The sequence below is a fragment of the Aptenodytes forsteri genome, unplaced genomic scaffold, assembly GCF_000699145.1.
Source record: "Aptenodytes forsteri isolate BGI_AS27 unplaced genomic scaffold, ASM69914v1 Scaffold70, whole genome shotgun sequence".
NCBI lineage: Eukaryota > Metazoa > Chordata > Aves > Sphenisciformes > Spheniscidae > Aptenodytes > Aptenodytes forsteri.
In genome coordinates this window covers 1,694,246-1,721,477 of record NW_008795690.1, presented here as the reverse complement: position 1 = coordinate 1,721,477, position 27,232 = coordinate 1,694,246, and the positions used below count along the sequence as shown (strand labels likewise).

Genomic DNA, 27,232 nt, shown 5'->3' with positions numbered 1-27,232 from the left:
GGGGGGGTGCGACGGGGGGGGGGGGGGGGGGGGGGGGTGCGGGGGGGCCCGGGGCGAGCGGGGCGGCAGCGTCCTCCGCGACTTGCTCAAGGCGCTGGAGGTACTGGAGCTGCTCTGCGTCAACTTGCTCCTCTCCCCGTGGCGGAAGGAGATCAGGTCGCTGAAGGTAGGGAAGCGCCGTGGAGCTCGGGCGGGGGTGTGCAGCCAGCCCCGGGGAGGACTTGTCCGGCCTCGGGGCCTGGCGGCTGCGGGGTTTCAAAGCCTCTTCCCCAGGCCTGTGGCGCAGGAGGCACGGCAGCGGTGCCCGCGCCCCGGGGAGTTAGGAGCAGCGTTTAGGAGCCCATTTGGAACGGGTTAGGGGTGCCCTGAGCGGTGCGAGGATGCTGCGAGGTGTTCGTTGGCCTGTGCAGGCCTTGTCCTCGCCGAGGCCGGGCCTTCAGGGCCTTCCCAGGAGTGCTGAGCAGTTCAAGGGTTTAGAAACAGAGACTTTCAGTTATTGTGAGACGGTAGAGAAGTAAAAAGGTACAATGAAAGGCTTAGACTCTCATTACTCTGAGTTTTAACCTTCATTTGCCTATAAGGAGGGGATGCTTTTTAGCATTAGTTATCACTCTTGCTAACAGTTTGATGCCAAAGGTCAGGTGGGCCAGTCTCTCTGGTCCAGTAATTTTACCACCTATCTTAGCTCTGGTGACTGCAGCTGGTCAAGTGGGTAGGAAAACCCCCTTTGAAAGAGGAAACGCTGTTGCTTTTTGCAACAAGGTGGTCAAGGTTACCCTGCTTCCCTAAGCACAGTGAACACCTCTCATTGCCCAGAAGAGACAGCAATCTTCAATACATGCAGAATCTACTTGTATTTAAACAAAATCCTTGAACATCCAAAATGCAAACTTAATTTCCCTTACTACAGCAACAGGTGACGGTGAGGAAAAACCCCTTCTTTCCTTCTTCCTGCCCTTAGATTTCATGTACAGATTCCTATTCTCCTCATTCATCTCCCTAAAACAGGGCAAAGCATAAGATATTCAGGTCTACAGTTAGCAGGCTCAGCTTTTCATGACACAAGAATCTTAGGCTTTATTAAAATCAAATTTTGAAGACCACCATGGGTAATCCAAAGTGCAAGACAGCCTGCTGAAGGCCTGAAATAATTCTACTGCAAGGCACAAGTTGGAGAACAACCAGTATCTTGTGTACATACAGGCTTGATAAAAAGTTACTGGTCGTATGTGGAATACTACTTCACATATTTCCTGCCTCTCACCCACTCTGATGTCACTCCCCCCCTACCCCGCAGTGCCTGCTCCTTACTTCCCCTCTAGAAGGGACAGAAGCTGGGGAGTGAAAGGCACTGTTGACAACTTTATCTGAGAATGGACTGAGGCTCAGTCCTACATTATACTATGGCCTTTTAGGTTGATGGCCTTTTTGGGCGTCAGTTTTGTTCTCCCCCAAGCTTGTGCTTGTGAGACCAATGCTTAGGTCTCAGCCTTAGGAAGTAGGTAAGTCAGTCTCAAGCTGGGCAGCCTAAAAATAAAGGTACCCCGATTCTGGAAGTCTTGACTTTGCATTCCTACCTCCATTCTGTTCTGACTTGCCTGGAGCTGGTCATGCTTGAGTCAACATAGTCTCTCCTATCATAGTATTTCAAACAAAACCAAAACCCACTTCCAGTTTACAAACTAGGCCTTGTGCCTGGGGTAGCTCCAAAACCAAGCAAATGTTGAACAATTTTTTAAGCTGTTACACAGCAGCAGCATTTTATTCAAGTCATGTTTTGCAGACAGCTTGTGCAAAGAGAGCATGTTTTGGCAATATTTCTGCTAGAATAGTCTCCCTTCAAAAAGGTGCTTTCAAAGAAATGGCAACTTAATTCGGGGGTAGTAAAGTTACAGCAGGAGTCTGAACCATGGAAAAAGAAAATGTTACAGTCTTGTCACCAGTTAAGAAGTACAATTAACAGTGAGTGCATCGTGTCTGTTTCTTTAGGAAAAGATTAGACCTCAGTGATTTATTCTATGAATCTTTGTTTGTTTAAAAATCTTCCATTCTTCAGTAGAGCACATAAGACATTTCTGAGTTTCTCTAATTTGACTAAAATGATTTTCTTACTTTCTTCCTTTTTGAATATTGATGCTGTTAGCCAATATATCAGCAGGTTTAAACTGGCATAACTTCACTGAAATTAACATGCTATAGCAAAGCTGTAACGCTTGAGAGGCTGACAAAATAATGCTGATAGAAAAGCCTCACTCCAATTCAAAATTCAGACTTTTAGGAACTTTTTTTTTTTTAAGATTTAATTAATTTTTGAAGTACTTTTGATTTTTAGGAGTCCTTCACGCTTCCCTCCACCCCACCCCCTCAGTGTTCATCTGTTTTTCAATGTTGCATTCTGTTTCAGACATTCACCGGTAATTTTGTCTACTATATTCAATCTGTGCTGCCAGATGACATTGTGAAAACAGTACTGGAGAAAATAGGTTACATTGCAACAACAGCAACAGAGTTTTCACTTGTCAAAAAGAGAAACAATGAGGAAACAAAGCAGACTGCATTTGAAATATTCCTGGCAAGAATTGAGTGTGAAACCATTCTCGAAATGACAAATGAGGAAAAACATGGCAATTTGGAGAAGACCCTACAGAAGAGAACACAAATGCACCGGCATCATGGAGATAAGGACAAAGAGGATCAGACACCCCAGAGAGAAGACGCTGAACATCTAGAAAATAAAGAAAACAGTGAGACATCTTTGTGCCTTGCTACTCAACAGAAGTCTTCAAGTAATAGCAATATATCCTTTGAAGCTGCTGGGAATCTGAAGATCAAAGATGACACGCCTCAGTTAGCAGTTACTCAATCCACTAACAGGCTTCAGGAACAGCAAAGGCAAGTCATTAACACCATACATTTTCCGGGCAAATGCTCAGACAGCGAGGACTTCTTGATCAAATATAGTGACATTGTCATAAGACAAACACCTATTTTCAGTGAGAATCTTTCTCCAAAAGCTTTTGAAAAAAAGCCAAGAGCCAGTCTAAGTGAAGAATGTGTTTTGGCAATCACTACAGAGTCAACTGCAAATGAGATAAGGCCTGTGCCACTCTCACCAGGAGCAAGCGGTCCGCCAGCCTTTGCAATATTTGCTGACAGCTCTTGTGACAGCAAAAACACTTTGGAGTACAAAGCTCAAGAAGTCCCCGAAGAATCAATTGAAGCAGAAATTAATGATGCCATAAATTGCATAGACCCAGACCCAGCAGATGAACCCAATGAGCTGAAGTCTCTGCCGTACAAGGACATTGCATCTGTCCAAAACTGCAGTGTCCCTAGGGAAGAGGAAGTTTGTGAGCTGTCTTTAACTTTCACAAAACTACAAATCAAGGACACTCAGGAAGACCTTATGTATCCAGTAGAGGAAACTGGCCAACCTGAGTCAGTATCATATGCAAGTACAAGTGACAGGCATGTAAGAGAATTTAATCACTCCAAAATAAAACATACATATCTGACTAATGCTCAGATGCAGAACAGAGCAGCTGCGCATATTGAGCCATCTTCAGATCTATGCTATACTACTGGGAACATGGAGGATTCTACTACTGGTTCTGATAGCAAGAGACTACTAATGGATACTCCTAATGCACATACAGCTTCTGAGTGCTTCAGGCACATTAGAGAGCCCCCTAACCTCACCTACATTCCACCACAAAGTATTGATGTTCGGTCTTCACACATAAGAAGGACCAGCACACAGGGCAGAAGGAACCTATTGCAGCCTGAACGTGACTCTCCTGAATCCAGTGAAGTAAAGCTGGAGAACTATAATTCAAAAGTAAATGAAATCCAGGAGCCTTATGTCATTATTGACAAAACCGACCAAGGAATGTTATGCCATCACACTTGATTCTACCAGTGCTTTATTTGTAATCTGCCTGGTTTTTTTTCCTCTCACTTGTGGCCTTGATCATCTTTTCAAGATGATTAGCTTTGTCAAAACAGTTTAAAAACAAAAAAAACACACCACCGCTTTTGGACAGTAAAAAAGGGAAGTAGTTAAGCAAATTCTTCATGGCCACTTCTCATCTGGAACCTTCGGCACTGAAACCTGAATGGTCACCTTTCTAAAGCATAGGCAACTTCCATAAATTTAAATCCATTTAATTCATTAGCCAGATTCCTTCTGGCTGTACTTAATGCCAGACAGGTTTCTTCAGTTAAGTATACTTGGTTTCTTCAGTTAAGCAGCAGCCTGAACGTGACTCTCCTGAATCCAGTGAAGTAAAGCTGGAGAACTATAATTCAAAAGTAAATGAAATCCAGGAGCCTTATGTCATTATTGACAAAACCGACCAAGGAATGTTATGCCATCACACTTGATTCTACCAGTGCTTTATTTGTAATCTGCCTGGTTTTTTTTCCTCTCACTTGTGGCCTTGATCATCTTTTCAAGGAGATGATTAGCTTTGTCAAAACAGTTTAAAAACAAAAAAAACACACCACCGCTTTTGGAAAGCAAAAAAGGCAAGTAGTTAAGCAAATTCTTCATGGCCACTTATCATCTGAACCTTCGGCACTGAAACCTGAATGGTCACCTTTCTAAAGCATAGGCAACTTCATAAATTTAAAATCCATTTAATTCATTAGCCAGATTCCTTCTGGCTGTCACACCACCGCTTTTGGACAGTAAAAAAGGGAAGTAGTTAAGCAAATTCTTCATGGCCACTTCTCATCTGGAACCTTCGGCACTGAAACCTGAATGGTCACCTTTCTAAAGCATAGGCAACTTCCATAAATTTAAATCCATTTAATTCATTAGCCAGATTCCTTCTGGCTGTACTTAATGCCAGACAGGTTTCTTCAGTTAAGTATACTTGGTTTCTTCAGTTAAGCATACTTCTACTTTTTTCTTTTTTTTTTTTTCTTTACAGACCTATTCCTGGGGTGTTCTTTGAGTATAGCATGCTGTACAATGATAGAAACAGGTAAATGTTTCTAAACTGGAAGACCCAACTTCATAGCTTTACAAATGCTATATATAAGTGTGTTTCTGTTAACTCATTACATTCCTATGAAGCTGTGCTCTGAGCTAATCTTGCTCCTGTTTTCACTTGAAAATAAGTTTAGAAAGTTTGATAACATTCCTTTAGGTTTAAAGAAGGAAACAGCCCTGTGAACAGTTTTGGGTTTATTTTTGCATTAGGAGCAACAGCTTAGATCTTATAGAGGCAATAACCTGTATTACAGGTTTTATACCTTTCTCCACTTGTTACCAAAACTTTTTTGTGGCCACCACCACAAATTTCAAGAGAAGCACTGAGTATCATAATTGTTCACTGCTACCAGAAGAGGGAGATCCAGCTACTGCTGCCATTTCCCTTGCCCCTGTTCCTGCCACTTAACTGCACCAGCTCTGGAGTTCACTGGACTCTTCTGTAAGCCAGTTCATCTCACTGAAATGAAGGGAAAAAACTGCCATTCTCTGCCATTTTAGTGGCAGGAAATAAATCAGATCAGAGAAGGGTCCCAGTGAGCATTAGAGCCAGGATAAGGGATATCCTGTAGGTGCAAGTGCTGTGTGAAAAGCATTGTGCTGAGAAGGAAAGAGAGCAGTATTGTTAGATCAGATCAACTGTAAGCTGGAGTCCCAGCATTGAGAACCTCTGTCATACACAACATTTAATTTAGAAAAGCACACAGTCATTGGTACTGTATTTCAGCACAATCTTCAATGCTTTATACACTTGTTACCTAGAAAGACTGTTTAATACTGCTTCAAGTAACTTCTCCAGTAGCACTTCAATGCTAAGAATGTTTTGTTGTTTCATGTATAGTTAAAATATTAGCCGAAATTAATTTAGTATAAATTGTTTATAATTGACTTTCATCTCCCAAAAATTCAAAGAGGAGCACATGGATTACACTAGAAAAACCTCAGGAGCTAAAATGTAAAGATCTGCTTTTTGAACAACTAATTGTTCAAGTCCTGTCATCACCTGATTCCAGCAGTGTAGGAGGAATAAAACTGACCAAGCTAACATCAAGTGACAGGACTGCCTTCAGCTTTGAGTGGGGTTGGGAGAAACAGGTATTATGAACATGCACACACAAATTAATACTTCTGTGCTGGGTCTGGCTAGGATTGAGATAACTTTCTTAATGTCAGCCCCTGGGGTGCTGTGTTGGAGATTTGTGGCTAAAATTGTTGATAATACACCAGTGTTTTGGCTATTGCCGAGCAGTGCTTGCACAGTATCACAGCTTTCTCTTTTTTCTAACTACACCCCCCACCCCTCAGTGAATAAACTGGGAGAGGACACAGCTGGGACAGCTGACCTGAACTGGCCAAAAGGATATACTATACCATGTAACATCATGCTCAGCAATAAAACTGGGGTAGCAGGAAAAGGTGGCATTTTTTGTCTACCAAGGTGGCCATTGCACAGAGACTGGCCGGGCATCGGTCAGCTTGTGGGAGTTGGTGAGTTACTGCCATTGCATCACTTGGTTTTTTTCCCCCTTCTTTCCTTCGCTTATTAAACCTCTATCTCAAACCAAAAGCTCTCTTTATTTTGCTCTTCCTATTCTCCCCTGTCCTGCTGGGGAAGGGGGGAGCAAGCAGCTGTGTAGGCACTGAGCTGCTGCCTGGGTCAACCCCCCACAACCTCCTTGCTCTTTTTTCAAGTACCAATTTGTTCTTCCTAACCATTTTGGTTTTTATAAGCTCTATTTTCCCCCTGTGGGGGTTATTAAAATTATGTGTTTTAAATCTCATATTGTGTCAATTATACAGGAACTCTAATTTAAAACTGTGAAAAACCCTTCTCATCATAAATGAAGATGTCTCCTAAGTATTTAGATGACCATCAGTACTACAGGATTCATATACCTAACATCCCATTTTTATCTTTACTGTAGCCACACTAGGAAAAGTATTTAACAGCAACTTATACATGAAAAAACAATACAAAAGGAAACTAAAGACTACCACTTGAAAAGACAATCTTGGGCATCTAACTCCATTAATGCCATACTGCTGGCCTTCATTAAACTTGTTCAGTTAACATCTACTGTGAGAAACACTCTTATACCTTTAAATAATTTCCCCTGATGGGCCTGCGCACAATTGCTTCTGTCTTCATGGTACCTGGCATACAGAAGATAGATCTTCACTTTGCCCCTGTTTGAGCAGGGTTTTGGACCAGCAGCTTCCATGTCCAGGAGCTTGTGAACAACCTCACATGGGGAGGACAAAATATACAGAGGGTCTTTTCAGAAGAGAGGAAGCATAGCCCTAACTTGCTAACAGTGCACCACAGTCCACAGCTCCACCAAGTCACAGGAACACTGGTGGAGATAGTAATGATGAACAATGCCCACCAAACAGTTAAACTGCACAAAATTTATTAAATATAAAATGGCCATGTTCTGAGAATCTACTTTTTGTTAATGTTTGAGTACCTGCATTGAGGAAGAATCTCCTCTTTATGGCAGATCAGCCAGGACTGGTAAGTCTGTCTGCCTTTGTAGGCAGAGCTACTATGCACTTAAAGTCTCCTGGATATTTTCATCAGAGTTTCTTATTGCTGCAAGAACACCTTTAACTTCTCTTCCTGTAGAAATGGTAGAATTTTGAGGTCTTGTACTAGAAACTACTTTTGTATTTGCAAATTTCTGGGGTTTTAAGAGACAACTTTTTACAGTTAGAGATGCTTGTGAAGAGACAGGATTTGAAAACCAGCTGAAATAAAAGATGTCATATTTAATAGGCCTTAGGCAGCAGTCCTTTGTGCAACTGCTTCCACATGAGTAAGGTAGAACTGGGTTTAAAATCCTAGTTGTAAATACAGTCAGATCTGAGAAGAGGGGCAGACAAAAGCGACCATAAGATTTCTGACCCCATCTGCCAGTGCCCTCCTGTCCCTGTTGGTAGTAACCACTGCACCTCTCTTTAGCTAATGAACTTAAATAAGAGCAACCACAGCAAGAGGGCTGCCTGGGCCCCTTTCTAAAGGAAGGCAGTTTGTGTTTGTAAAATGTGTGCCTATCCTCTGGTGAGCTGTCAACTTTAATTGTGCTACAGCTGGTCCTGATTTGCCTATGAATTGAATGGGAATTTACTGACTGATTGGATGTCTTTCCATCATAGAGACACAAGGCCAATTCTGTTCCCAAATTTATATGCTACACACAACCACTTTGAATGGCTCAGCTCTCTCAAGCCTTGGATTAGAGAAATTCTTTGATCAGTGCAGACACAGAGCTCAGGCAGCAGACCCGGTAGCTGGGTGATGCTCACTCACACGACCTCTCCCCGCTGGGTCTCTTAAAATAGTCATTTTCCCGCTTACCATTCATATCACACGTACACCCTTGCTCTGTCTGGAGCTAAGATGCTCAAGCAGCATAGCTTTGGTTTAGAACAAACTTTGTTGGTGTCAAAGCCAAGAATGAAAACCAAGTTTCAGTGTTAAAAAAAAAAAAAACCACACACCAAACCCCAAAAACACACAATTGGAAAGGATGCAGACACTAAATGAATAAAGACATTACAATTTGCTTCAGAATTATAAATCACCATCTTAAAAAACAATTCCCTGAAACACAGAGAAAGCATACCTGAGAGGGTCTGGCAAGGGCTTGCAAAGCACTGATGAAGATAGATGTCTCTGCTGTTCAGAGTCATCTTGCCACAAAGAATTTCTGAAACGCTGCCTTATCATTTTTACCTTACTTGTACCTAAACACTGGGAGAATAACCACCAGTAACCCACCACCACAGCTAAAGGTCCCACCCATTGGAAATTAATTGGCACGGCTCCCTAAGTGAGATAGCTGATTAAATCCCACAAGGCTCCTTTTCACAGCACTGAACAGTAAAAAACCCCTGAAATTAGGATCAGGATGGAATATAGTGACATCTGCAGAGCAGCATACTCACACTGGAAGTCCTAACAGCTCAATACTTTTTCTGGGGGATGCAAGGGAGGAATGTATCACAGTTACCAGGCAGAGGGCTCTAGGGTGGAGCAGAGGATTCAATGCAAAGCCTTCTAGCATAAAAAGAAGTAAAATCAAGTAGTATGTATGCAATACACAGGTAACAAACAGAGCTCCTCTATTCCTTCACTCTCCTTATTGAACCTCGGTATGTGTTCAGACAGAGATCGCTCTTGTAGGTGTATGTTTACACAACACTCAGCAAAGTGGTGCCCTGATCCTGATATAGCACAAATAATTATCACATGCCAGCCTCTTAAAAAAATGTTAAATGATCAATGAAAAAATTGATCTGGACTAGACAGAAGACTACATTTCTCTTATGTAGGAATTAATCTACCAACTGCTAGTTTTTGTTCTGAAACTAAACTTTTCATTTTCAAAAAAAGCTCTCAACTTTCTGTCAGCCCTCTCAAATGCTGGGGGGCAGAGGGGCAAACACCACCATAATTTTCACCTGACTTCATCCTGCTTTAGAAATGCACAATGTTTACTTAAACCTCCACACGCTACAGGAAGGACTGGATTCTCCAAGTCCTGAAGCAGGACAGTAACTTGCTAGGAGAGCCATTATTCAGGAGTGGGACAGAGACCTTCAGGCCTGAATCTTTTAATAGCAACTGATGGCAGAATACCTAGCACTTCCTACAGTCTCTGCAGGAGGAAGTGCACTGAAGAGAGATGCTGGACTATTTCCTGGTGTAGGCAATCGTTTTGTGTGCTAATTACACTGGTGAAAACAATTTTCAAGGTTTCTTGAGACCTAGTTTTGGACAGTCACCTCTGAAGTGTTCACTCAAACAACGAAGATCTCCTAAACATGCTTCCCATGCTAGAAGAAATACACAAAAGGCCAGGCTAAGAGAATGCAACTGTTAAATGTTTTAATTTTGCCAGTGTCTCTAACTTATTTCAAACCAATTTATATGCTGCTCCCAGATATTATTGATTTGCTAAGACACCTTGACCAGGACAAAGTAAATACCAAAGTCTGGAGAAGACATACCTCTATCCAGACTAGTATGTAATAAAGAAAAGGCAATACAGAAGGAGATAATCACTTCTCACACATGCTGCAGTTCAGATGCGGAACTTACTATGACAGAAGTAATTAAATCCAGAACAGCCAAAATGTATGCAAAACCAGTTATGTATGGTTCAGTCTACAAATATAGGCTACATGCAACTTACATATAGGCTACACCCAACTTATGTACCAAATCTTAAAAGCTAAGAGAAGTAGCAGCTTGTTTATATGATCCATTCCACTGGTACTGAAGTTCAGTCTGCCTGCAGAAACAGGGTACTGAAGTTCAGTCTGCCTGCAGAAACTTTCTATGTTTGAACTCTGAAGTACTTTCTATGGTATTTTGCAACTTGCTACCCAATCACTGCTTCAACAGTCATAAAAGAAACGAAATATGTATCAGACTAATGCTGACTGCCCTTTTTTCCCTCCCCTCATCAACTGAGAGATTTCAGGAAACAAAAGCAAATAAATTTCAGGCTTAAAAACAGCTGTTTATGGTTACTACAGTATTTTTATCTACACATCTATAGCAGACTGCAAACATTTTACATTTATGACACATAACAAGCAACCTGTTTGGTTTTGTTCCCAGTTTTCATTAAATACCACAACCTTCCTGCATATGAAAATCTATATATGAAAATTAATAGATAGCAAAACATAAAATAAACATGTTCTCTGTAGCCACTGCATCTGTAATTTTTAATAAATAAGTTATAGAAATGATTCCTTTATATTCCATTATAATTATGAATATCAATAACCTCCATCCAAACTGCTGTTTTGATACAATGAAGGGGAAAAAAAATCTGACCAAAAAGCATAAACTGCTTTCAAAAGCTGAAAGATAACTGTGAGATTCTTTGTACTGTAAGATTCTCTGCATAAAACAATTAAGTGCTATTTTCTGGACTGTGTGCAAAATATACATCCTTGGCTTCTACAACCCATAATGAAATTAGAATTAAGAATAAACTGAAGACAACTGAACTTCAAGTTTATAGAACTATTGCGAAAGACATAGTTCTTTTGGTCTCTTACAGAAGAAAAAACTTTGAAAGTTTAACAGAAGGTTTCAAGAATGACTACTATCCCCCTACAAACAAGCTTCAATAAGATGATTACTTAACACACAAAATCTTATTTTTAAGCTAGAATTCTAAAGCTTTACAACAGAACAATAGAATGGCAATACTGAGTTCACAAGCTTTAGTATACTAATACAGTACTTCACTAGGAAATGCTCTCTCAGTGCACTGATCATTATTAAGTTGTACTGATTTGGGAAAAAAGTATCCCACCAGATGGAAATAACAAGAAATGAACTGCATTTCCTGCCTTGGAAAACGGTGCAGTCATGTCAGCTACAAAGATTTTTAGGCATACCACAAAACTACAAAATAAAAGCAGTGATCTCCAAAAGTAATACTATCAGTTATTGTTCAAAATCAGGTGGAACATGGAAAAGCCAAGTAACTGAAAATTTATATTCTCCAACAAGTTACAGACAAATGTCTGTAGTAAGTGATCAAAGTACTAACTGAAGTCTTGGACATTAGCCATTTTTAGGAGCATTCACTACAAAGCTATGACAGATGCACAACTACATTAACATAAGCATGTTTTAAAGCACTGTTAACCCTGCTTGCTCCAACTAAACCGACCAAAACTATTATGGGGGGAAAAGTTATATACCATACTTCAGGAATTGTTCCCCTCAAATTAAACAGAAAAAGTAATGGGAAAACAGTCAGAACTGCTGCATTAAAAGGATTATCTTGAAGACAACACTCAGAGGGCAAAGCAGAAATTAAGAGCAACTCAACACTTAAGCTAACAAGTGCAAGAATGAAATCTCTACTATGTTTCTCTACTCTCCAAGTACTTGTAAGTCACAATAAACCAATCAAGATATAAACCCAAAGAACCATCTGTATTTTTCTTTATAAAAAAAAGTACAATCCAAGAATCCTAAATAGTTAAGAAATCAGTTAATTTAGGTTTTTTATAACCATTTGAAAGGAACAACAAATACAGTTCTGTGCATCCTGCATTTTCACTAGTCCTCAACTCAGCCACGGTAGGGCCAGTGATTTCATGAACACTAGAGAGAAATAAGCCCTTTTAAAAACCTGCCTTTAAGAAAAAGCCTTTAAGAAAGAGCCATTCTGCAATCACTTAAGAAAACTGTTATTCTTTTTTTTGCCACTGAATTCAGTGGGACTATGCTAGTGCATTGTTATCCTCAGAACTACAGCTGTATTGTGATTTCACGTAAAGCAGAAGAAACTTACTGAATTCAATGAAATTGCACTATTGTAGGTAGGATTAGAGTAAGACCCCTATTTCAACCTGACAAGACCAATTTAACAAAACTACTTTAACTTGATGCACTTCATTTGCTTCCTTTAATAATAAAAGAGGACATCCCACCTCTTGTATGGAACTATTTCTCAGCTGTATTGTGATTTCACGTAAAGCAGAAGAAACTTACTGAATTCAATGAAATTGCACTATTGTAGGTAGGATTAGAGTAAGACCCCTATTTCAACCTGACAAGACCAATTTAACAAAACTACTTTAACTTGATGCACTTCATTTGCTTCCTTTAATAATAAAAGAGGACATCCCACCTCTTGTATGGAACTATTTCTTTCAAATTACAAAAATAATGTTGTCTTGGGGGAAGAAAAAAGAAACAACTTAGGTTACTTGTAGGAAGCAGCAGTGAAGTGGGAAATGGGAGAAATAGCCATTATTTTAGCTGAACCAAATTGACACAGTAAAGCTGATGGAGAATGTAAAAACATGAAAGGGAATTGGCTTATATTCTGTTTATGACTTGTTTCTGAACATTTCATAGCAGTAAGTCCACAACATTCTACAAAGCATAATTCAAAAGCAAAAACCATTATATTTAGAAATACTGAATATACTCAAAATTGCCCCCCAATCAGAATTCATAAACATGTTTTTTAAAATACAACTGCAGACATCTATAAATGGTGTTGCATATTATATGGATTCAGTATTTGGTCCCGGTTTTCTTCATACTTTTCTATCATTTTCTGCATGTCATGGTCAGCTCCAATAACCTTGAAAAGAAGATGATGAACATTAGAAATAATGACACCATAAAACATGTTTGCTTTTGAGCAAAATAGAACAGGACTACCACTGAAGCCACACTGTTACACTCCTAGAGATCTGTCCAGTTACCTTTCTGTTCAGAATTTGGCATTCGTTGGAAAGCTACATGTCTGATCCTGCAAATAATCACAGTGAACAGCCCCTCAAATTACATCGAAGAGATGGAAGACCAGACTTTTATGCTATACACTCTGGATAGCTGTAAACATTTTTTCTGAGATTTTCCTTCTCCAAAGGTTATTAGAAAAGCAGATTTATTTACTTTTACCACTAAATAACACTCTTAGTATTTGGAAAGTACAATCCTCCATATGCTTAATTGGTTATAACTATGAACAGCCCCTCAAATTACATCGAAGAGATGGAAGACCAGACTTTTATGCTATACACTCTGGATAGCTGTAAACATTTTTTCTGAGATTTTCCTTCTCCAAAGGTTATTAGAAAAGCAGATTTATTTACTTTTACCACTAAATAACACTCTTAGTATTTGGAAAGTACAATCCTCCATATGCTTAATTGGTTATAACTAAAATAATACTCACAAGGACTGGGCAGGAAACTTTGAATAGTGTATGTTTAATGAGCCACTCTTCATAGAGCTGATGAATAGCTTCTAAATATTCCTAGGAAAGAGGCATTCAAATAACACATATGCCCAGGGATGAAACACACACTGCAATTTTTATACATTTGGTAAGTAGTTAAGAACTACATATAAAAGCCACCATTAGATATTTCCACTAACAAAAATAAAAAACATCAGAAGGTTTCTGAGAAAAAACAATTCCCAGTATAAGGTTTTACTCCATGAAGAACCTCAAAGACACAGAGCTTACAGGAACACAGGGCTCTCAGCTCCTTTTAAGATCAAGAACCATGTTTCTCTCCCATAGGTGTAATCTCGCTCAAGATTTTACAGAGAAAAATACAACAAAGAGAAGGACAAAAAGGGAAAGACTGCAAAGAATATGTACTGAAGGCACTTTCTGTGACAATACATTTTCCTAAAATTCCCAGTTCACTTTCTCCTAACTCTGACTCAATTTCCTCTAAAAGCATTTCTACCTATCATCAACTATTAGGTTTTTTTCATGGAGACCACTTAACATTTTTCACTCATATTTGCTCCCCCCCACCCCTCAGTAGAGCTGCAAAGTAACACAGTGTCTCTTCAAATCCATTATAGCAAGGATTTATTCTCCAAGGCAAAATTCCACATGGCCCAAAATTTAGCTCTTTGCATGTATCTTCAACTGACAACTGCTTCTACTGAACTACCCAACACTAGAGATACCTTTGTAGTATACAGTATGTCTTCTGTGACTACATTTATTTCTGGTTAGGCTTTCTTTAGAAGAAAACTCGTTTAATGAAGGGCCATTCTGTAACTTGACACAGAAAGTGATCATTCAATTACTACAGTTTATTTTTAAGCAGATTCCCATGCTAACAATTTTCAACAAGTTGCTTGTTTTCAGACACAAGCAGAGATGCTTTTCATGCACAAACATCCTGGTAATAGCAGACAACAGAAAATGCCCACATAAATCTTCAGCACCTGCATGCACAGGTCTTAGTGCTTCAACTGGGTGTCTTTATGCCATTTAATGATACAGAAGCAATTGCCTTTTTACATCTTAGAGAAGATTAATAGTTGATTAATAGTGCACCTAAACAGTCAGCTATAGTACACTGATTACTAAAACATAACACATAAGTCAGTGTGCATGACAGATCATTTTTGTAAAAGAAATCAAAATTAAATACTGAAGTTTTAGTTTGCAATGGAAACAGCTGCACCACATTTTGGCAATACACTCAAGATATGATTTTAGTATTTAGATTAGATTGGAATCACTATGTTTTTAAAGCTCATTGTAACCACATATATTGAAGGAACTCCTTACCAGAGGAATGATCTTTTCCTCTTCTCTGCATCTTCTCTTTAACCTCTCATAACAAACTTCAGGAGAAGTCTGCAGGTAAACTGCCATAACAAAAATTATAATAGTTACGTTCAAGGATCAGCTTTAAAAGCAAAGAAGAAACTTACTTCACAAACTATAGAAGGAAAGAATCCTGACTTGGGTACCACCACTGAATCTCCCCTTTGGCGTTACTGTTAATCAATCCATGAACCATCCAAAAATTCATGCTGCCTGATGCTACACATTGCAACCACTATTATATTGAATAATATGATTATTTATGACCCAAGAAACAAGAATTATTTCTTCTCCCAGTAAGGAAACCACCCACAAACAAGCCCCTCCAGATCCCATCAAAATGTTACCTATCAAATCAACCGAAACATCAGTGTTGTTCTGGATCCAGTCAAACCATTCAGTTAGGACAACATAATCCACCTCTGGCATTTTTCCGCTGAATAAACATAGAAGTCATCACTTACTGAACAGCATGCACAGATCAATTCTAAACTCATATTTTTTTCACCTGACCAGAATTACTCCCAATTTACTCCAGCATATGTGAAATGAAAACAAGACCAGTATTATGCCCACCAAAATTGAAGGCTTCATAAAGCATTGTTTATACAACAGAAAGACCAAATCTTTTTCTTTAAAAAAAAAAAAAGTACTTACTAACACAAAGTTTCTATTATTAACAGTTACAAACATTAATTATTTTTCCCACTACAGTTAAGAAATAATTACTTGGTGACTAAGAAGAAAAACATCACCAAGTTGACATTTATGCAATAACAACAAATTAGTGTCAATGGTATTTATTGCTCAAGTTCTTTGTATCAGGAACATTTCAAATATATCTGAATACTGCAGTGCATGTCACCAGAAAGGCTTGATTTACTAAGCAGCACTGACAATTCATTACAGAAGCCATAGTAAAGAGCAGTAAAAAAACAATGACACCGTGTAAATAAAATTTACTCCCGCTGTAAGAAATATTTGTGGAAAGAGTACTGAAATATTCAACATGTTTCATTTGAACTCTGTATTCAGAGAGCATAGACAATATTGGAGACAACTGCCCCAAGGTTACCTCAGTAAGAATAATAAAATATCAAACAACTCATGTAGAAGGGAGTCTATAGAGGACATATTAAGAATCACGTTATATTTTTACTAGTATCGGAATTTTCACTTATTACCATATTCCTAAATAGTCAAATATTACTAGTTTTACATTATTCTGTCTTCAAAACTGGTGATAGTAACACATACTCCACACTCTTTCCTAAATGCCTCTGCAATAGAAATATAAAAAAGAGATGGGGTCAAGAGGCTCCTGTCCTCTCCAGCTGAATGATTAAGACCAGCTGCAACATTTTAAATAGTGCTGAAGAAAAAGGTTCCACAGATTTCTAAACCATTCTCCCGGCAACATGCTTTGATCACTGGCAAAACTGAGTAAAGCTAATCCAGAAAGATATTTCCACTTAAGTATGCAAGAAAGCCAAACCCATATTCATACCACCTCCCTCCTTTATCTGCCATCCAGCTGAATATCTTGCCTCCCAAAGCACCCAAGAAATGGGAAAACACAATTCACTGCTATTCTTCTAATACATCAATCGTATACGTTTCTGTATACTTATGTATATACATAAGCCAAATACTGATTCTGCTACTTTTCTCCAAGACATATGGGTAAAACAGGAAGGTCAAAAGGAATTAGAAATAAGAAAAAGCCCCACTATTCTTACCCTAAAAGACAGATACATCCAGGTCAATTCTGCATTGACCTGCCCTGCAGACAACGTGCCTTTGCCTTCCCTGCGTCAGTACAGTCCCCTGGATAATCCTGTGAGGATTCTGGATCAGGCTCAAGATCCATAAAGATACAGGTAATGTAAAAGACACAAAAGGGTGTTTTCATTTCCAAAGTTTGCTGACATTTGACTCCTACCAAGTAAAGATTTTACTGCAAAAGTTAAACATGAATGGAACGAGCTTTACATCATAAATAACTATGAATCCAAATGGGACAAAGTGAATTGCTAGTGCTTATCCTATAACATATCATGCATACTCACGTGCACACATTTAAAATTCTTCTACAGTTTTACACCTAACATGAGCGTGTCTTTCAGTGCTAAACTCAGATGTGCAAGCGCAGTAAGAACTTGGACACTCATGCATATCTCTGCATGCCGGAGAAGCTCACAGCAAGGGCTCACAATTTAAGCCTTCCATCATCGTCGTAAATCTTACTCTATTTCTCTGGGAAAAAGCCTGCAAAGCCAAAACACAAATACTGAGTGACACTGGATCAAAGAAGAGCTGGTATTCCTGATATTCCCACAGCTCTTCATCCCTTGCTTAAACTAATCATTCTCCTAAAGGAGAATAGCTTGTGTAGACTAGAGATAGCAAGGGATTCTTCTCCATCTTTAAGACTGGGACCCTAAGCAATACCTCTCTTACAGAAAAGAAAGCAGGAAACCTCTGCTCTTTGCAGCATGCTTACCCCACTCAGTCTGAATCCAATTTTGAATAAAAAAGTTCTATTTCATTTTCACATACTTTTAATGGGAAAATGCCTTCCATACAGCTATTTAACAATCCCTTTGCTGAAGATACCCCTCAGGCTCAAGCTATTCAACAGGGTTTTTTTATAACATTTTCAGCAAAATTTAAAGCTATGTCAGGTCAGTTTTGTTTTCCGGACCTTCCATCAGACAGGCATAATTCAGTTTCTACAATGGGCAACCTCTCCTGTGTTCTCTGTGGGATTTTTGCATGTTGACTAACCTACACAAGAATTAGGATCACTCCCTTACAGAGACAGGAGATTCCTTCTAGGAAATAGTAACAAGGAAAGAAAAAGCCTCTGGAGGATACAAAGGAATTTTCCTTTGCAAAGTCCATTTAGTTACAGAATAAGTTTTAAAATTTTCATGCAGCAGTTGAACAAAAACACACAGCATGGGAAGCAATTGTTTTAAGTTATAAGGCCTTTCCCCTGCCACAGGGCACTATTATCATTCTACATGAAAGTATCAAGTGTAAAGTTTGTATTTTCTCTTTGTTCCTCTGATAGCTAAGACACCACCTTCTAATTTTTAGCCCTTAATGTATCCACAGCCTTTTTCTATCTAATTGTTCTTTTGTTATTATAGATCTGCAATTTCAATAACTCCCATTTTTGTGTTTGCACCCGGTGTGCCCATAGGTGACAAGTGTATTCTCCCAACTTTTCTACACAATATGTCAAGCTGTTTTTGTCTCTTTAAACAGACTTTCCACTTTTCCGATCATGCCAGTATCTCCGCTTCATACCTGTTTCAGTTTTAGTTCATAGATCATGAACAAGCAGTTAGAAGTATAAAAAGTCATGTTAAAAAGCTCTCATAAAAGCTGTGTACAAAAGCACCAATATTCCCATCTCCCTCCTGGAAGCCCTTCACCAGATACTTCCAAGAGTCACATTTACTCTTCTCTGGGCTACACAATACTAGCATTATTTTGTGATCAATTTTTATTTATCTATAAATATATAAATATATATTTTTCTGATTTTCGACTTACAATCTTTAATCTTACAGTTGAAATTTCTGTAGTCAGTTCAACTGAATGATAGAATTTATTAGCATACTCTCACCCTTTGTACTAAAGCATCAATCCAAAGGCTGATCCAACATGAGTAACATCCTTCCAGCCTGATACCTCCCCTTTCAATATCTCCCTTCAATGGGATTTCCTATCACATTACAACGCCAGCTTCTGCACTTAGGAATAATCGTTCATGAAAGTCTCCCAAAACCTCCTTGATAAATACGTAACTTCAGTTCAGATTGATGAGAACGCCTTTGTTTGGGGGTGGGAGGGGGTGGAATGTTACAAAACACAATTACTAGATTAGTCTAACAGGATGTGTTGTTGGTCGCTAACTTTCCATTTTTTTCCAAAGCTTTAATTATTCTTTCCTTCATCATTTGCTCTGAAGTTCTGCTAAATACTGAGGCAGATGAACAAACCTGCAGTTACCAAGATGACTTTCCCTACCCCCTAATACGGGCTCTACAGTAGTTGTTTTAAGCCACAGGGGTACTGCCTCTAAGTTACAATACTTTCTCCTAGTGCAAGATTTCACATGCTTTTGGAACTCTGAAATGGATTTCGTTTCTACTGTAGTTGTGGTTTCTACTATTTCCATACTCCCATTATCATCCTGCCTTTTCTCATATGCAGTTTTCTTTCCTGTACACAGAAGTAACTATTAGTTTTTGAGACAAGTCTAGATGATCTTTGAAGAACTACAACACGTAAGGATAGGGCAGTGATCAAACAACATGGAATAAAGCTATAGAACTGATTGCCATAGGACGTCCTGGAAACTAAAGGTTTACACGAGCTTAGGGGGAAACTTGACAGGTTCATGGAAAAGAAACTGCCTGTGGGTTACTAAATACAGAGAAACCACTGCTGAATAAGGAAGTCCCTAAACTGTAAGTTACTGGATATACTCAGAAATTATCATAAATGCTTACCCTGTTCTTACACTCTTTTCAAGTACTTCTGGCCACCACTGGAGACAGGATATGAGAGATGACAGATTTACTTATTTTTTTAATGTGACTCAAAATGGCTATTTTCATGTAGCCCAAATTTTTCCTTGTTTTATTTATAATCCTTTTACACACCCTTATATTTTGGTTTGCTATTGGTAGCATCAGCTGGCTTCTAGCTTGCTGTAACAAAACAAAGCAAATGCCTTCTGTCCAACATTAAAAAGTGCTGAAGCCACAAAACATCTTAGATGCCCTTAAAAATATTATTACAAAATTAATACATAGAGTTGACACAAGCAGACTTAGCCTTGTAGCAATGAAGTTCTCAGTCTTTGGGACAAAAGCACTTTGTTGACAACGGAAAAAAAAAAGTCAGTAATTAAAAACGAGAAAGACATTCCAGTACATTTCCACTGCATACAGACTGGGATAAATAACATCTCTTTTCTGTTTGCCTCGCATCTTATTGTGTGTCTCTCAACTTTCAAAGCAGTTCCAGTAGCAGACTAGGAACTTATGAAGCGTGGATGCCATCTTGTGGCATGCAGCCATTCTCCCTGCAGACAGGAGCAAGAAACTGGTTTTGTCCCTGAAGACCACTGAAAAATCCATTAAAACAATAATCTGTTACCTACACTTCGCAATATAAGGTCAGAATTCTAAACAAAAAAAAAAACAAACAAAACAAAAAACACCAGTGCTAATTACTGCACTACTTTAGTTAGTATGGGATGGATGAGTTATACATCGGCCAGGTAATAAATGCTTTTTCTATCTCGGGACACAATCTTATCCCCCAGAACAAAATAACCTGGGTTAGGCCCAACTGCTCTACCTCTGGCCCAAGCACACCTGGGGGTGGGGACCTGATTCAGAAAGTGACATTTAGAGACAAACAGCTCTTGTTCTTTCTTTACTCACTAGCCTACCAAGGTTTTCAGGCTATTTTGATCCTATGAATCCTGATTCTGAGCAATAGCACGTGAGGGCTGGAAAGCTTGTCACTCGAGTCCCTGCTTCCAAGAAATGCCAATGCTAGGTTGGATAACGCTATCTAGTTCTCTCCCTCCTACAGTATTATTCTTTGTATCCTCATGGGTTTTGACCTGTTCAGTATGCATTTGCTTTGATTTAAGCAAGACTTTTGTATTCAGCTGGAGAGCAGATAACTTCAGTAAACGGTGTTCTAAATAAGTTCTAAATACGCAAGAGCACTTCTAAAAAAGGCTCTCATCTGGCCCATGTCCTACAGGTTTTATTCTACCAGTGGGCACCACGTCCCGTACAAAACACACTGCCACTCCAACAAAAAACTGACAGATTTCACAGACCACTAGATGCAAATTACCAAAGAAATCATCAGTCGATTATATTATTTTTTTTTAATCTAATTAAGTCGAGAAAGTAAAGTAGAAAGCTATATACCATACCTTCGATACAAATTTTCTACAAAGATGTATTTTGCACTGTGAATTGATCGCTCCATCATTCTTACTGGGGAAATCTACAAAATAAAACTTGACAGTCACTGCCTACTTTACATATTTTTTCAGCATGCTTGTTTCTTTTCAAGCTCATATTGCACATCATGTCCTTTACATTATGAAATACATAACATTTTCAGTTCTTCCAGATCTTGTGACAAAAAAATTTACTGGGAGGGTGGGAACCACAAAAAAAGAAGTATTCTTAATCTTACTTATGGTCACTGCGTCATTAAACACCTAACTAATTTGTTATTCATATGCAAGTTTCAAACGTAACTGCAGAAGCGTTCAACTGAGCAGCTGAAGTTAACTAGGGGGACAAAAAAGCAGCAATCCACTTAGGATTTGCAGAGCTACAGGAACTATCGCTACCTGAATTGCTGCCACTGTGTCAACAGCACAGACCTAACCAGAAAAACTGTAATAAGAAAACAGAACTTTTTAAAGAAATAATTATAACTGACAAAGCACTGCTGCCTTAGCCAGTCTTGCACGCGTTCAAACAGCGCTTCATTTTGGAAAAGAGATTCTGACACTCTGTGGCCCCTGCAGAGCAAGGAAACCCTGGCAGTGCTCTTTCTAACCAGGTATTCTGCATGTTAATGATGACGAAAGCAACAATTACTCCAGCAAGGCTCAAATGGTAAATGACAGCAAAGTACAGATTAAAATGGATGGCGATCATCAGGAATTTTTGAATCAACGTTTTCTGCAACAGAATGAGATTTCTATTATCTTGAAAAAACACCTCTTCCAAAAAGCTAATCATTATATGTGTGGCGTAACTATCATATGTGGTACTTTTGAAAGTTTGCCCTGACACAAACTCAGAAAATATAATGCAAGAACAATCATTAAGATATAACCGTGCCACCTAAGATCAGATCTTGTAATCAGGGAATGCAAGATTTAGCACAGAATGTAACAAAAGGTGTTTGAAGGAAAGAGAAATGAACAGATCTTGATAAAAAGGTAGAGTGTGTGAATCGATACAGAAAAAGAAAAAATTACAAGACAAAAAGGATGCAAACCATCTGAAAAAAAGCAATAGAAAATTTTAGTGGAAGTATTTTGGAGAAACACAAGAAGCAATGGCTAAATTTGTGCTAGACAGCATAGAGCAGTAGAATGAATACTAACACTATCTTTAAGATTACCTAATGTTTGCCGAAGATTTGAAATAGCTAAATTTATATAGAGACCAATTACAGACAAGTCACTGACGTGTGATGAAGAGATTTGTGCAAGTCTAGCTCATAAAGGTGCTGCAAAAACAGCAGTATCAGTTTGGGGAAGTTCTGAGCAGGTAGGAAGCAGACGTTTCACCCCCGGAGCACATGTTGAGTATATCAACGTCTTTGCACTATAAAAATTTACACTCACTGCAGGAACAAAGAGCGAACACAAACAGCATCTTAACTTTTGGATACAAGGTTAAAAATATGTATTACTCATAACCGCATCTAACTCTTTTTTAAATTAAAAGAAAAACATGTTTATTTACCATTGGTCTGGTATGCTGCTCCAACATTGTAAGCTGTATGTAAGTCTGTAATGTTATCCCCCATCTTGATGCATCTTGGTACATTAAGCCCTGGGGTTAGAGATGGAAGTGAGAGACAGACAGGTTACGTCAAACAGCAAGATTTCATAAGCTTTAGCAATTCTGTTGTGCAAAAAGAAGTGCACTAAAACAGCTGACACCAGGTTTGACAAGAATTAAGTGATCATTTGCTCTCCGCAATGCAGATGTAAGAATTACAGTCCTGGACCTTAGAGACATTAAGTGGGGCACTTGGAATGCTCGCCGAAGTCAACAGGAATTCGTTACTCTGCACCTGGAACAGTCAGGACCAAGGCATACCTCATATGAGACAGTTCAAATATGTTCAGTAATTAAAAAAACGTATCTGGTACTCTGTTGTTGTGCACTGACAGACCATATACCCAGTCCATCCAGAAATGCAAATATGGTTCCAGTAAGTATGCGCTGGGCCTCAGAAAAGGTGTCTTTTAACACAGACAACTGTTCTTCCCAAAGGATCATCAAAGCAGTTCTCAGATCTTCCACTCTTCCTGACTGCTGCAATTCTACACACACATACACTTACAAGCAACAGTCTATCCTGCAAAGCAGAGAAAAGATCTGACTCAAAATAAGACATCATTCAGTGTCTATTTGCTGAGGTGACAAGCTTTAAGTCAGCAGCATGGCTTCAGTCCACAGCTCTGACCTCTTTCTTTTCCCCTTGTCCAAGATCAGAATGAGAAAGTACTCTGAAGTGCACAGATTGCTGTGATGACGTGCAACACAGCCAAGCCTGCCCCATCCCTTTACTAATAATAAGAAATTAAAGCATCAGCAACTCCTAATAGGGAGAATTTACTTTTCCAGGGGACCTATGCTAGCAGTAATTGCATCAAATACATGTTTGGGCACGTGTGGTTTGGGGTGTATCCACACCACTGTGTTGACAGCAAATTCCACGTGAGCTTGAGCATAGATACCCATCTCAGCCAGCAATGAGATTTTTGCAGTGGAAGCGATCATAAAAGCAGGAAAAACTGACATCAGAAACTACTTCAACCATCCCAGCAAAAGCATATCTGCAGATGTAGTCAGAGCCCTGACTGCTGTCTCTGAGCACTGCTGTGACAAAGGGACATACTTGTGGGGAACGGTTCCAAGAAACGATGACTACCCAAAAGACAACAGAAGCTCTCAACACCGCACAGGACTTAATATTCCTTATCTTCAGCAGTCAAACAATATTAACCGATCAGATCCACCCCTCACTTCGAGTGACGTTCTTCCCTTCTTTGAAATGGGCATAAGTAGATTTAGAAACTGCCACACTCAGGGCTTACCTGTGAATTTCTTTAGTTCATACCCAACAAACAGTCCAGTCCTTGCCAAAATCACATTTTATATGCAATGTTTCTATTATATGCATGTCTTAATCACAGTAAAAGATCTTTTGCATCATGGAGCTTTATTTTTTGCTGTATGAGATTATGAGCACACCTTTCGTAACAGTTTTGCTGATTGGTAAGAAGTCCTCACGCATGTCTTTCTAAAATAACAGTAATTGTAGAAATAATTTCTGCCACTTACCAGGATATTATGACCACGAACATTCCTCCACTTAGTCACCGGTTCTGTCAAAACCTTGTTAAAAAGAATTACTCCATGTTAAACATGGTTTAGATTCTAAATACTTAATTTGACCCTACAAGTCTACAACTATTTTTAATGAATACTCATTCAGTAAGTCAGAGTATTCAGGACTTGTATTGGAAAACTCATCCCTCTCCAAAAAACAGCACTGAATCCTGTAATACAAAAGGTAATAATGAACACTGTTAAAAAATAGAGAAATATCATTATACAGTATCTTTTTAGCATTTTTAAACCACCAAAATAAAACACTGGATTGATTACCTAATAAGCCTGGATATAATTTCACTTTTTTGAGTCAGAATCAGTACCATGTAAGGGAAAGAATAGCTTAGCTGAGTACTGATTGCAGTTCAATGACCTGCTCATTCCCTCACAAATTAATTTCTCGGAGAGTAACACTTGTCAGCAAAGGAAAAGAGGATCAGACTGCTATCACATTGACTTTTCATTTTATTTTTGCGCTCTAACAAACAAAATTTATTCAAAAATTCTATGAAATTAATCAGAAAAGCTTCTACCCTGAATAGGTAAAATCACAAGAGACTCACCTGGTTCAAACAGGGGGTAAGACTCCAACGATAGTAGAGCCAGGCCTAAGAGAATCTGATAAGCCTGGGAAGTTAACTAGCTTCTTAAAAAATGTTGTACTATATGCAAATTAAAGTTTGCTATCCTTTGGGTTAATAGTTATTTACTCCATAAGGATCATTCCTGTTAAATTACCAAACAACATCTAGCAACCCAGCATTTCTATGAGGAATCCTAAGAGTTATTATCAAATGTGTTCCCAGGTCTGCCGGGAAAACTATTAATATCCGATGTACACAAAAGCAATTGCTCACTGAGGTTTGATCTTGATTTTGTTTCAAATACAGTAAGTCTGCCCTTCCCCTAATCTTGTTCTAAGCAGTATGAAATCAAATACCATATCAGTCTAAGAAATCTCCAGAAACAATTCTAACAGATTTTTCATTTTTTAAAAAAGCCATCCATTTACTGGGATCTCAGTTACATGACATCAGTATTTTTACATCATTACTTCTTTGTCTTTACTTTGCTTTTCACAAGGTACATCTAAGATTTAAGTGACATGAAATAGCAAACGAGCATGCCCAAACATGCCCAACCCATGCGGGTCGCTGTTACTTTACAGAGGTACAAACTCTAACCTGCAGGTTTTACTGACATTTTGGCATCCAGTGCTATATTACCTATGATCTAAATTTCTCTTCTACAGTTTGACTATAAATAGTTGGGGGAGGTGCACCAGTAAGTGCACTGGCTCACAACCTGCTGCTGCTTTCTCCTTAGCCTAAGAAAGGACAACACTTCTAAATTAACTGTCAATTTTGTCAAGACAAGCAACTGCTTAATGATGTAAATAAAGACAAAGAAATGTACATCCAGTACCTCAATGCTGGTAGTTTGTGCAAAATAATCCAGGCATGTTGTTTTTCCGCTTGCAATGTTCCCCTCGATACATATCTGATGAAAAACAGTATCACCTTTAAAAAACATGCTATCACATAGTAGTAAACGGCATATGTAAAAATATACTCTTTCCACATCAAGCATACTATTTCCTTATAATGTAAATAGATTATTTTAAAGGAAGACATTGGGGATCAGTTTGGATTTTGTGACTCCCTGCAGACCACCACTTTTTCTCTCCCTGACATACATACACCAACTGTCTCTTTACCAGGCACGGGGCAGCCCTGCTTTCTGGTACCCCTGCAGTTAGCTGCCTGCCCGTGCTTCCAACTTCCCACCCCCTTCCCATGGCCCCCAGGAGTTTCAGAGGGTCACCTGCTGGGCTGCTGCTCCTCCACACTGTCTGCCACAACTCACCTCAGACTTCAACTTAACTTTCAACTTAAAATAAATGCCAACTGAAGTCATAATTTCAGTATCCACAAAATAGATAGCTTAAACCTTAAGATGCATTAAATTTTTATTTTCAGAAACCTGCACAATTAAAATAAGAGAATTTTGTTTCAGCTGTCTTGAAATAATTTATAGCTTAAAGTAATTAGATTCCAAATACAAAAAAACCCAACTCATTTCAACTTAAAATAAATGCCAACTGAAGTCATAATTTCAGTATAAAAAAAATAGATAGCTTAAACCTTAAGATGCATTAAATTTTTATTTTCAGAAACACAATTAAAATAAGAGAATTTTGTTTCAGCTGTCTTAAAATAATTCATAGCTTAAGTAATTAGGATCCCAAATACAAAAAAACCCAACTCACAGGCAGGGTTGTATCGGGCAACTGCAACACTACACAGGCAACACTGACCCCACTTGGCCCTACACAATACCATGCATCTGCACAAATCCCTCACGACTTTATTGCAATTTACAGAACTAGATAAGCGTAGGTTTGCACCGAGTAAGGCCCAGTAATGGACCCACCACCTGGACACCACTCAGTAAAACAGCCATGTCCAGTGGCTGCCAATATACACATGCTCAGATTATAATAGAATAAGAGGTTGCACATTTTACATAGTTTTCTGAACAAAATGCAAATACTTACAACTGTCTTTTTATCATCTTTTATCAGATGTTTATCTAGAATGGAAATAAACAGGAGTTACAACCAAGAAGGAGATCTTCATAACTTTGAGTTATACTGAGCCCCTTAATGTGAGCCCCTCCATGAAGCTTTTAGGTGCCCTATTACTTAATACAAGTATTTGCTAAATTACCAATCTTTAAGGTTTTAGGTAATCATTGGGTCATGCAACAGACATGTTGTGGCATACACTGACACAGTTTTAGCTTAAGTTCTCTGTTGTCCTTGACACTATGAAGAGTCAAATGGTGCATGCCTACACTCTTTCAGCAGATTTCTGTTACACTTAACTGCTCCTCAGTTA

The 27,232-nt window shown here is 38.8% G+C and overlaps 2 protein-coding genes across 3 annotated transcripts in view; one reads left to right on the top strand and one right to left on the bottom strand.

Moving 5' to 3' along the window:
* LOC103901915 overlaps positions 1 to 3,945 on the top strand; it is a 4,709-nt gene extending 764 nt beyond the window's left edge. Inside the window, exons 2-3 of the mRNA XM_009282877.2 lie at positions 45 to 166; positions 2,405 to 3,945. Of these exons, the coding sequence (XP_009281152.1) occupies positions 45 to 166; positions 2,405 to 3,910 (1,628 nt within the window). The 3' untranslated portion in view covers positions 3,911 to 3,945. The remainder of the gene's footprint in view (positions 1 to 44; positions 167 to 2,404) is intronic.
* A 6,554-nt stretch (positions 3,946 to 10,499) lies between these two features.
* Positions 10,500 to 26,902, bottom strand: TK2 (thymidine kinase 2, mitochondrial). Of its 2 annotated transcripts, XM_009282853.2 has the most exons (9): positions 25,758 to 25,789; positions 24,282 to 24,335; positions 22,671 to 22,760; positions 21,110 to 21,183; positions 15,480 to 15,568; positions 15,094 to 15,173; positions 13,729 to 13,809; positions 12,667 to 13,128; positions 10,500 to 12,466 (listed from the first exon to the last, which is right to left on the bottom strand). In XM_009282853.2, exons 3-8 carry the CDS (start codon positions 22,752 to 22,754, stop codon positions 13,030 to 13,032), a joined length of 507 nt encoding a protein of 168 aa, XP_009281128.1. In that variant the 5' UTR covers positions 22,755 to 22,760; positions 24,282 to 24,335; positions 25,758 to 25,789; the 3' UTR covers positions 10,500 to 12,466; positions 12,667 to 13,029. The 2 variants fall into 2 exon arrangements, with proteins under 2 accessions (XP_009281128.1, XP_009281130.1); XM_009282855.1 differs by lacking the exons at positions 10,500 to 12,466; positions 25,758 to 25,789 and adding an exon at positions 26,890 to 26,902 and having other exon boundaries at positions 12,521 to 13,128.
* Between the last annotated feature and the right edge of the window lie 330 nt (positions 26,903 to 27,232).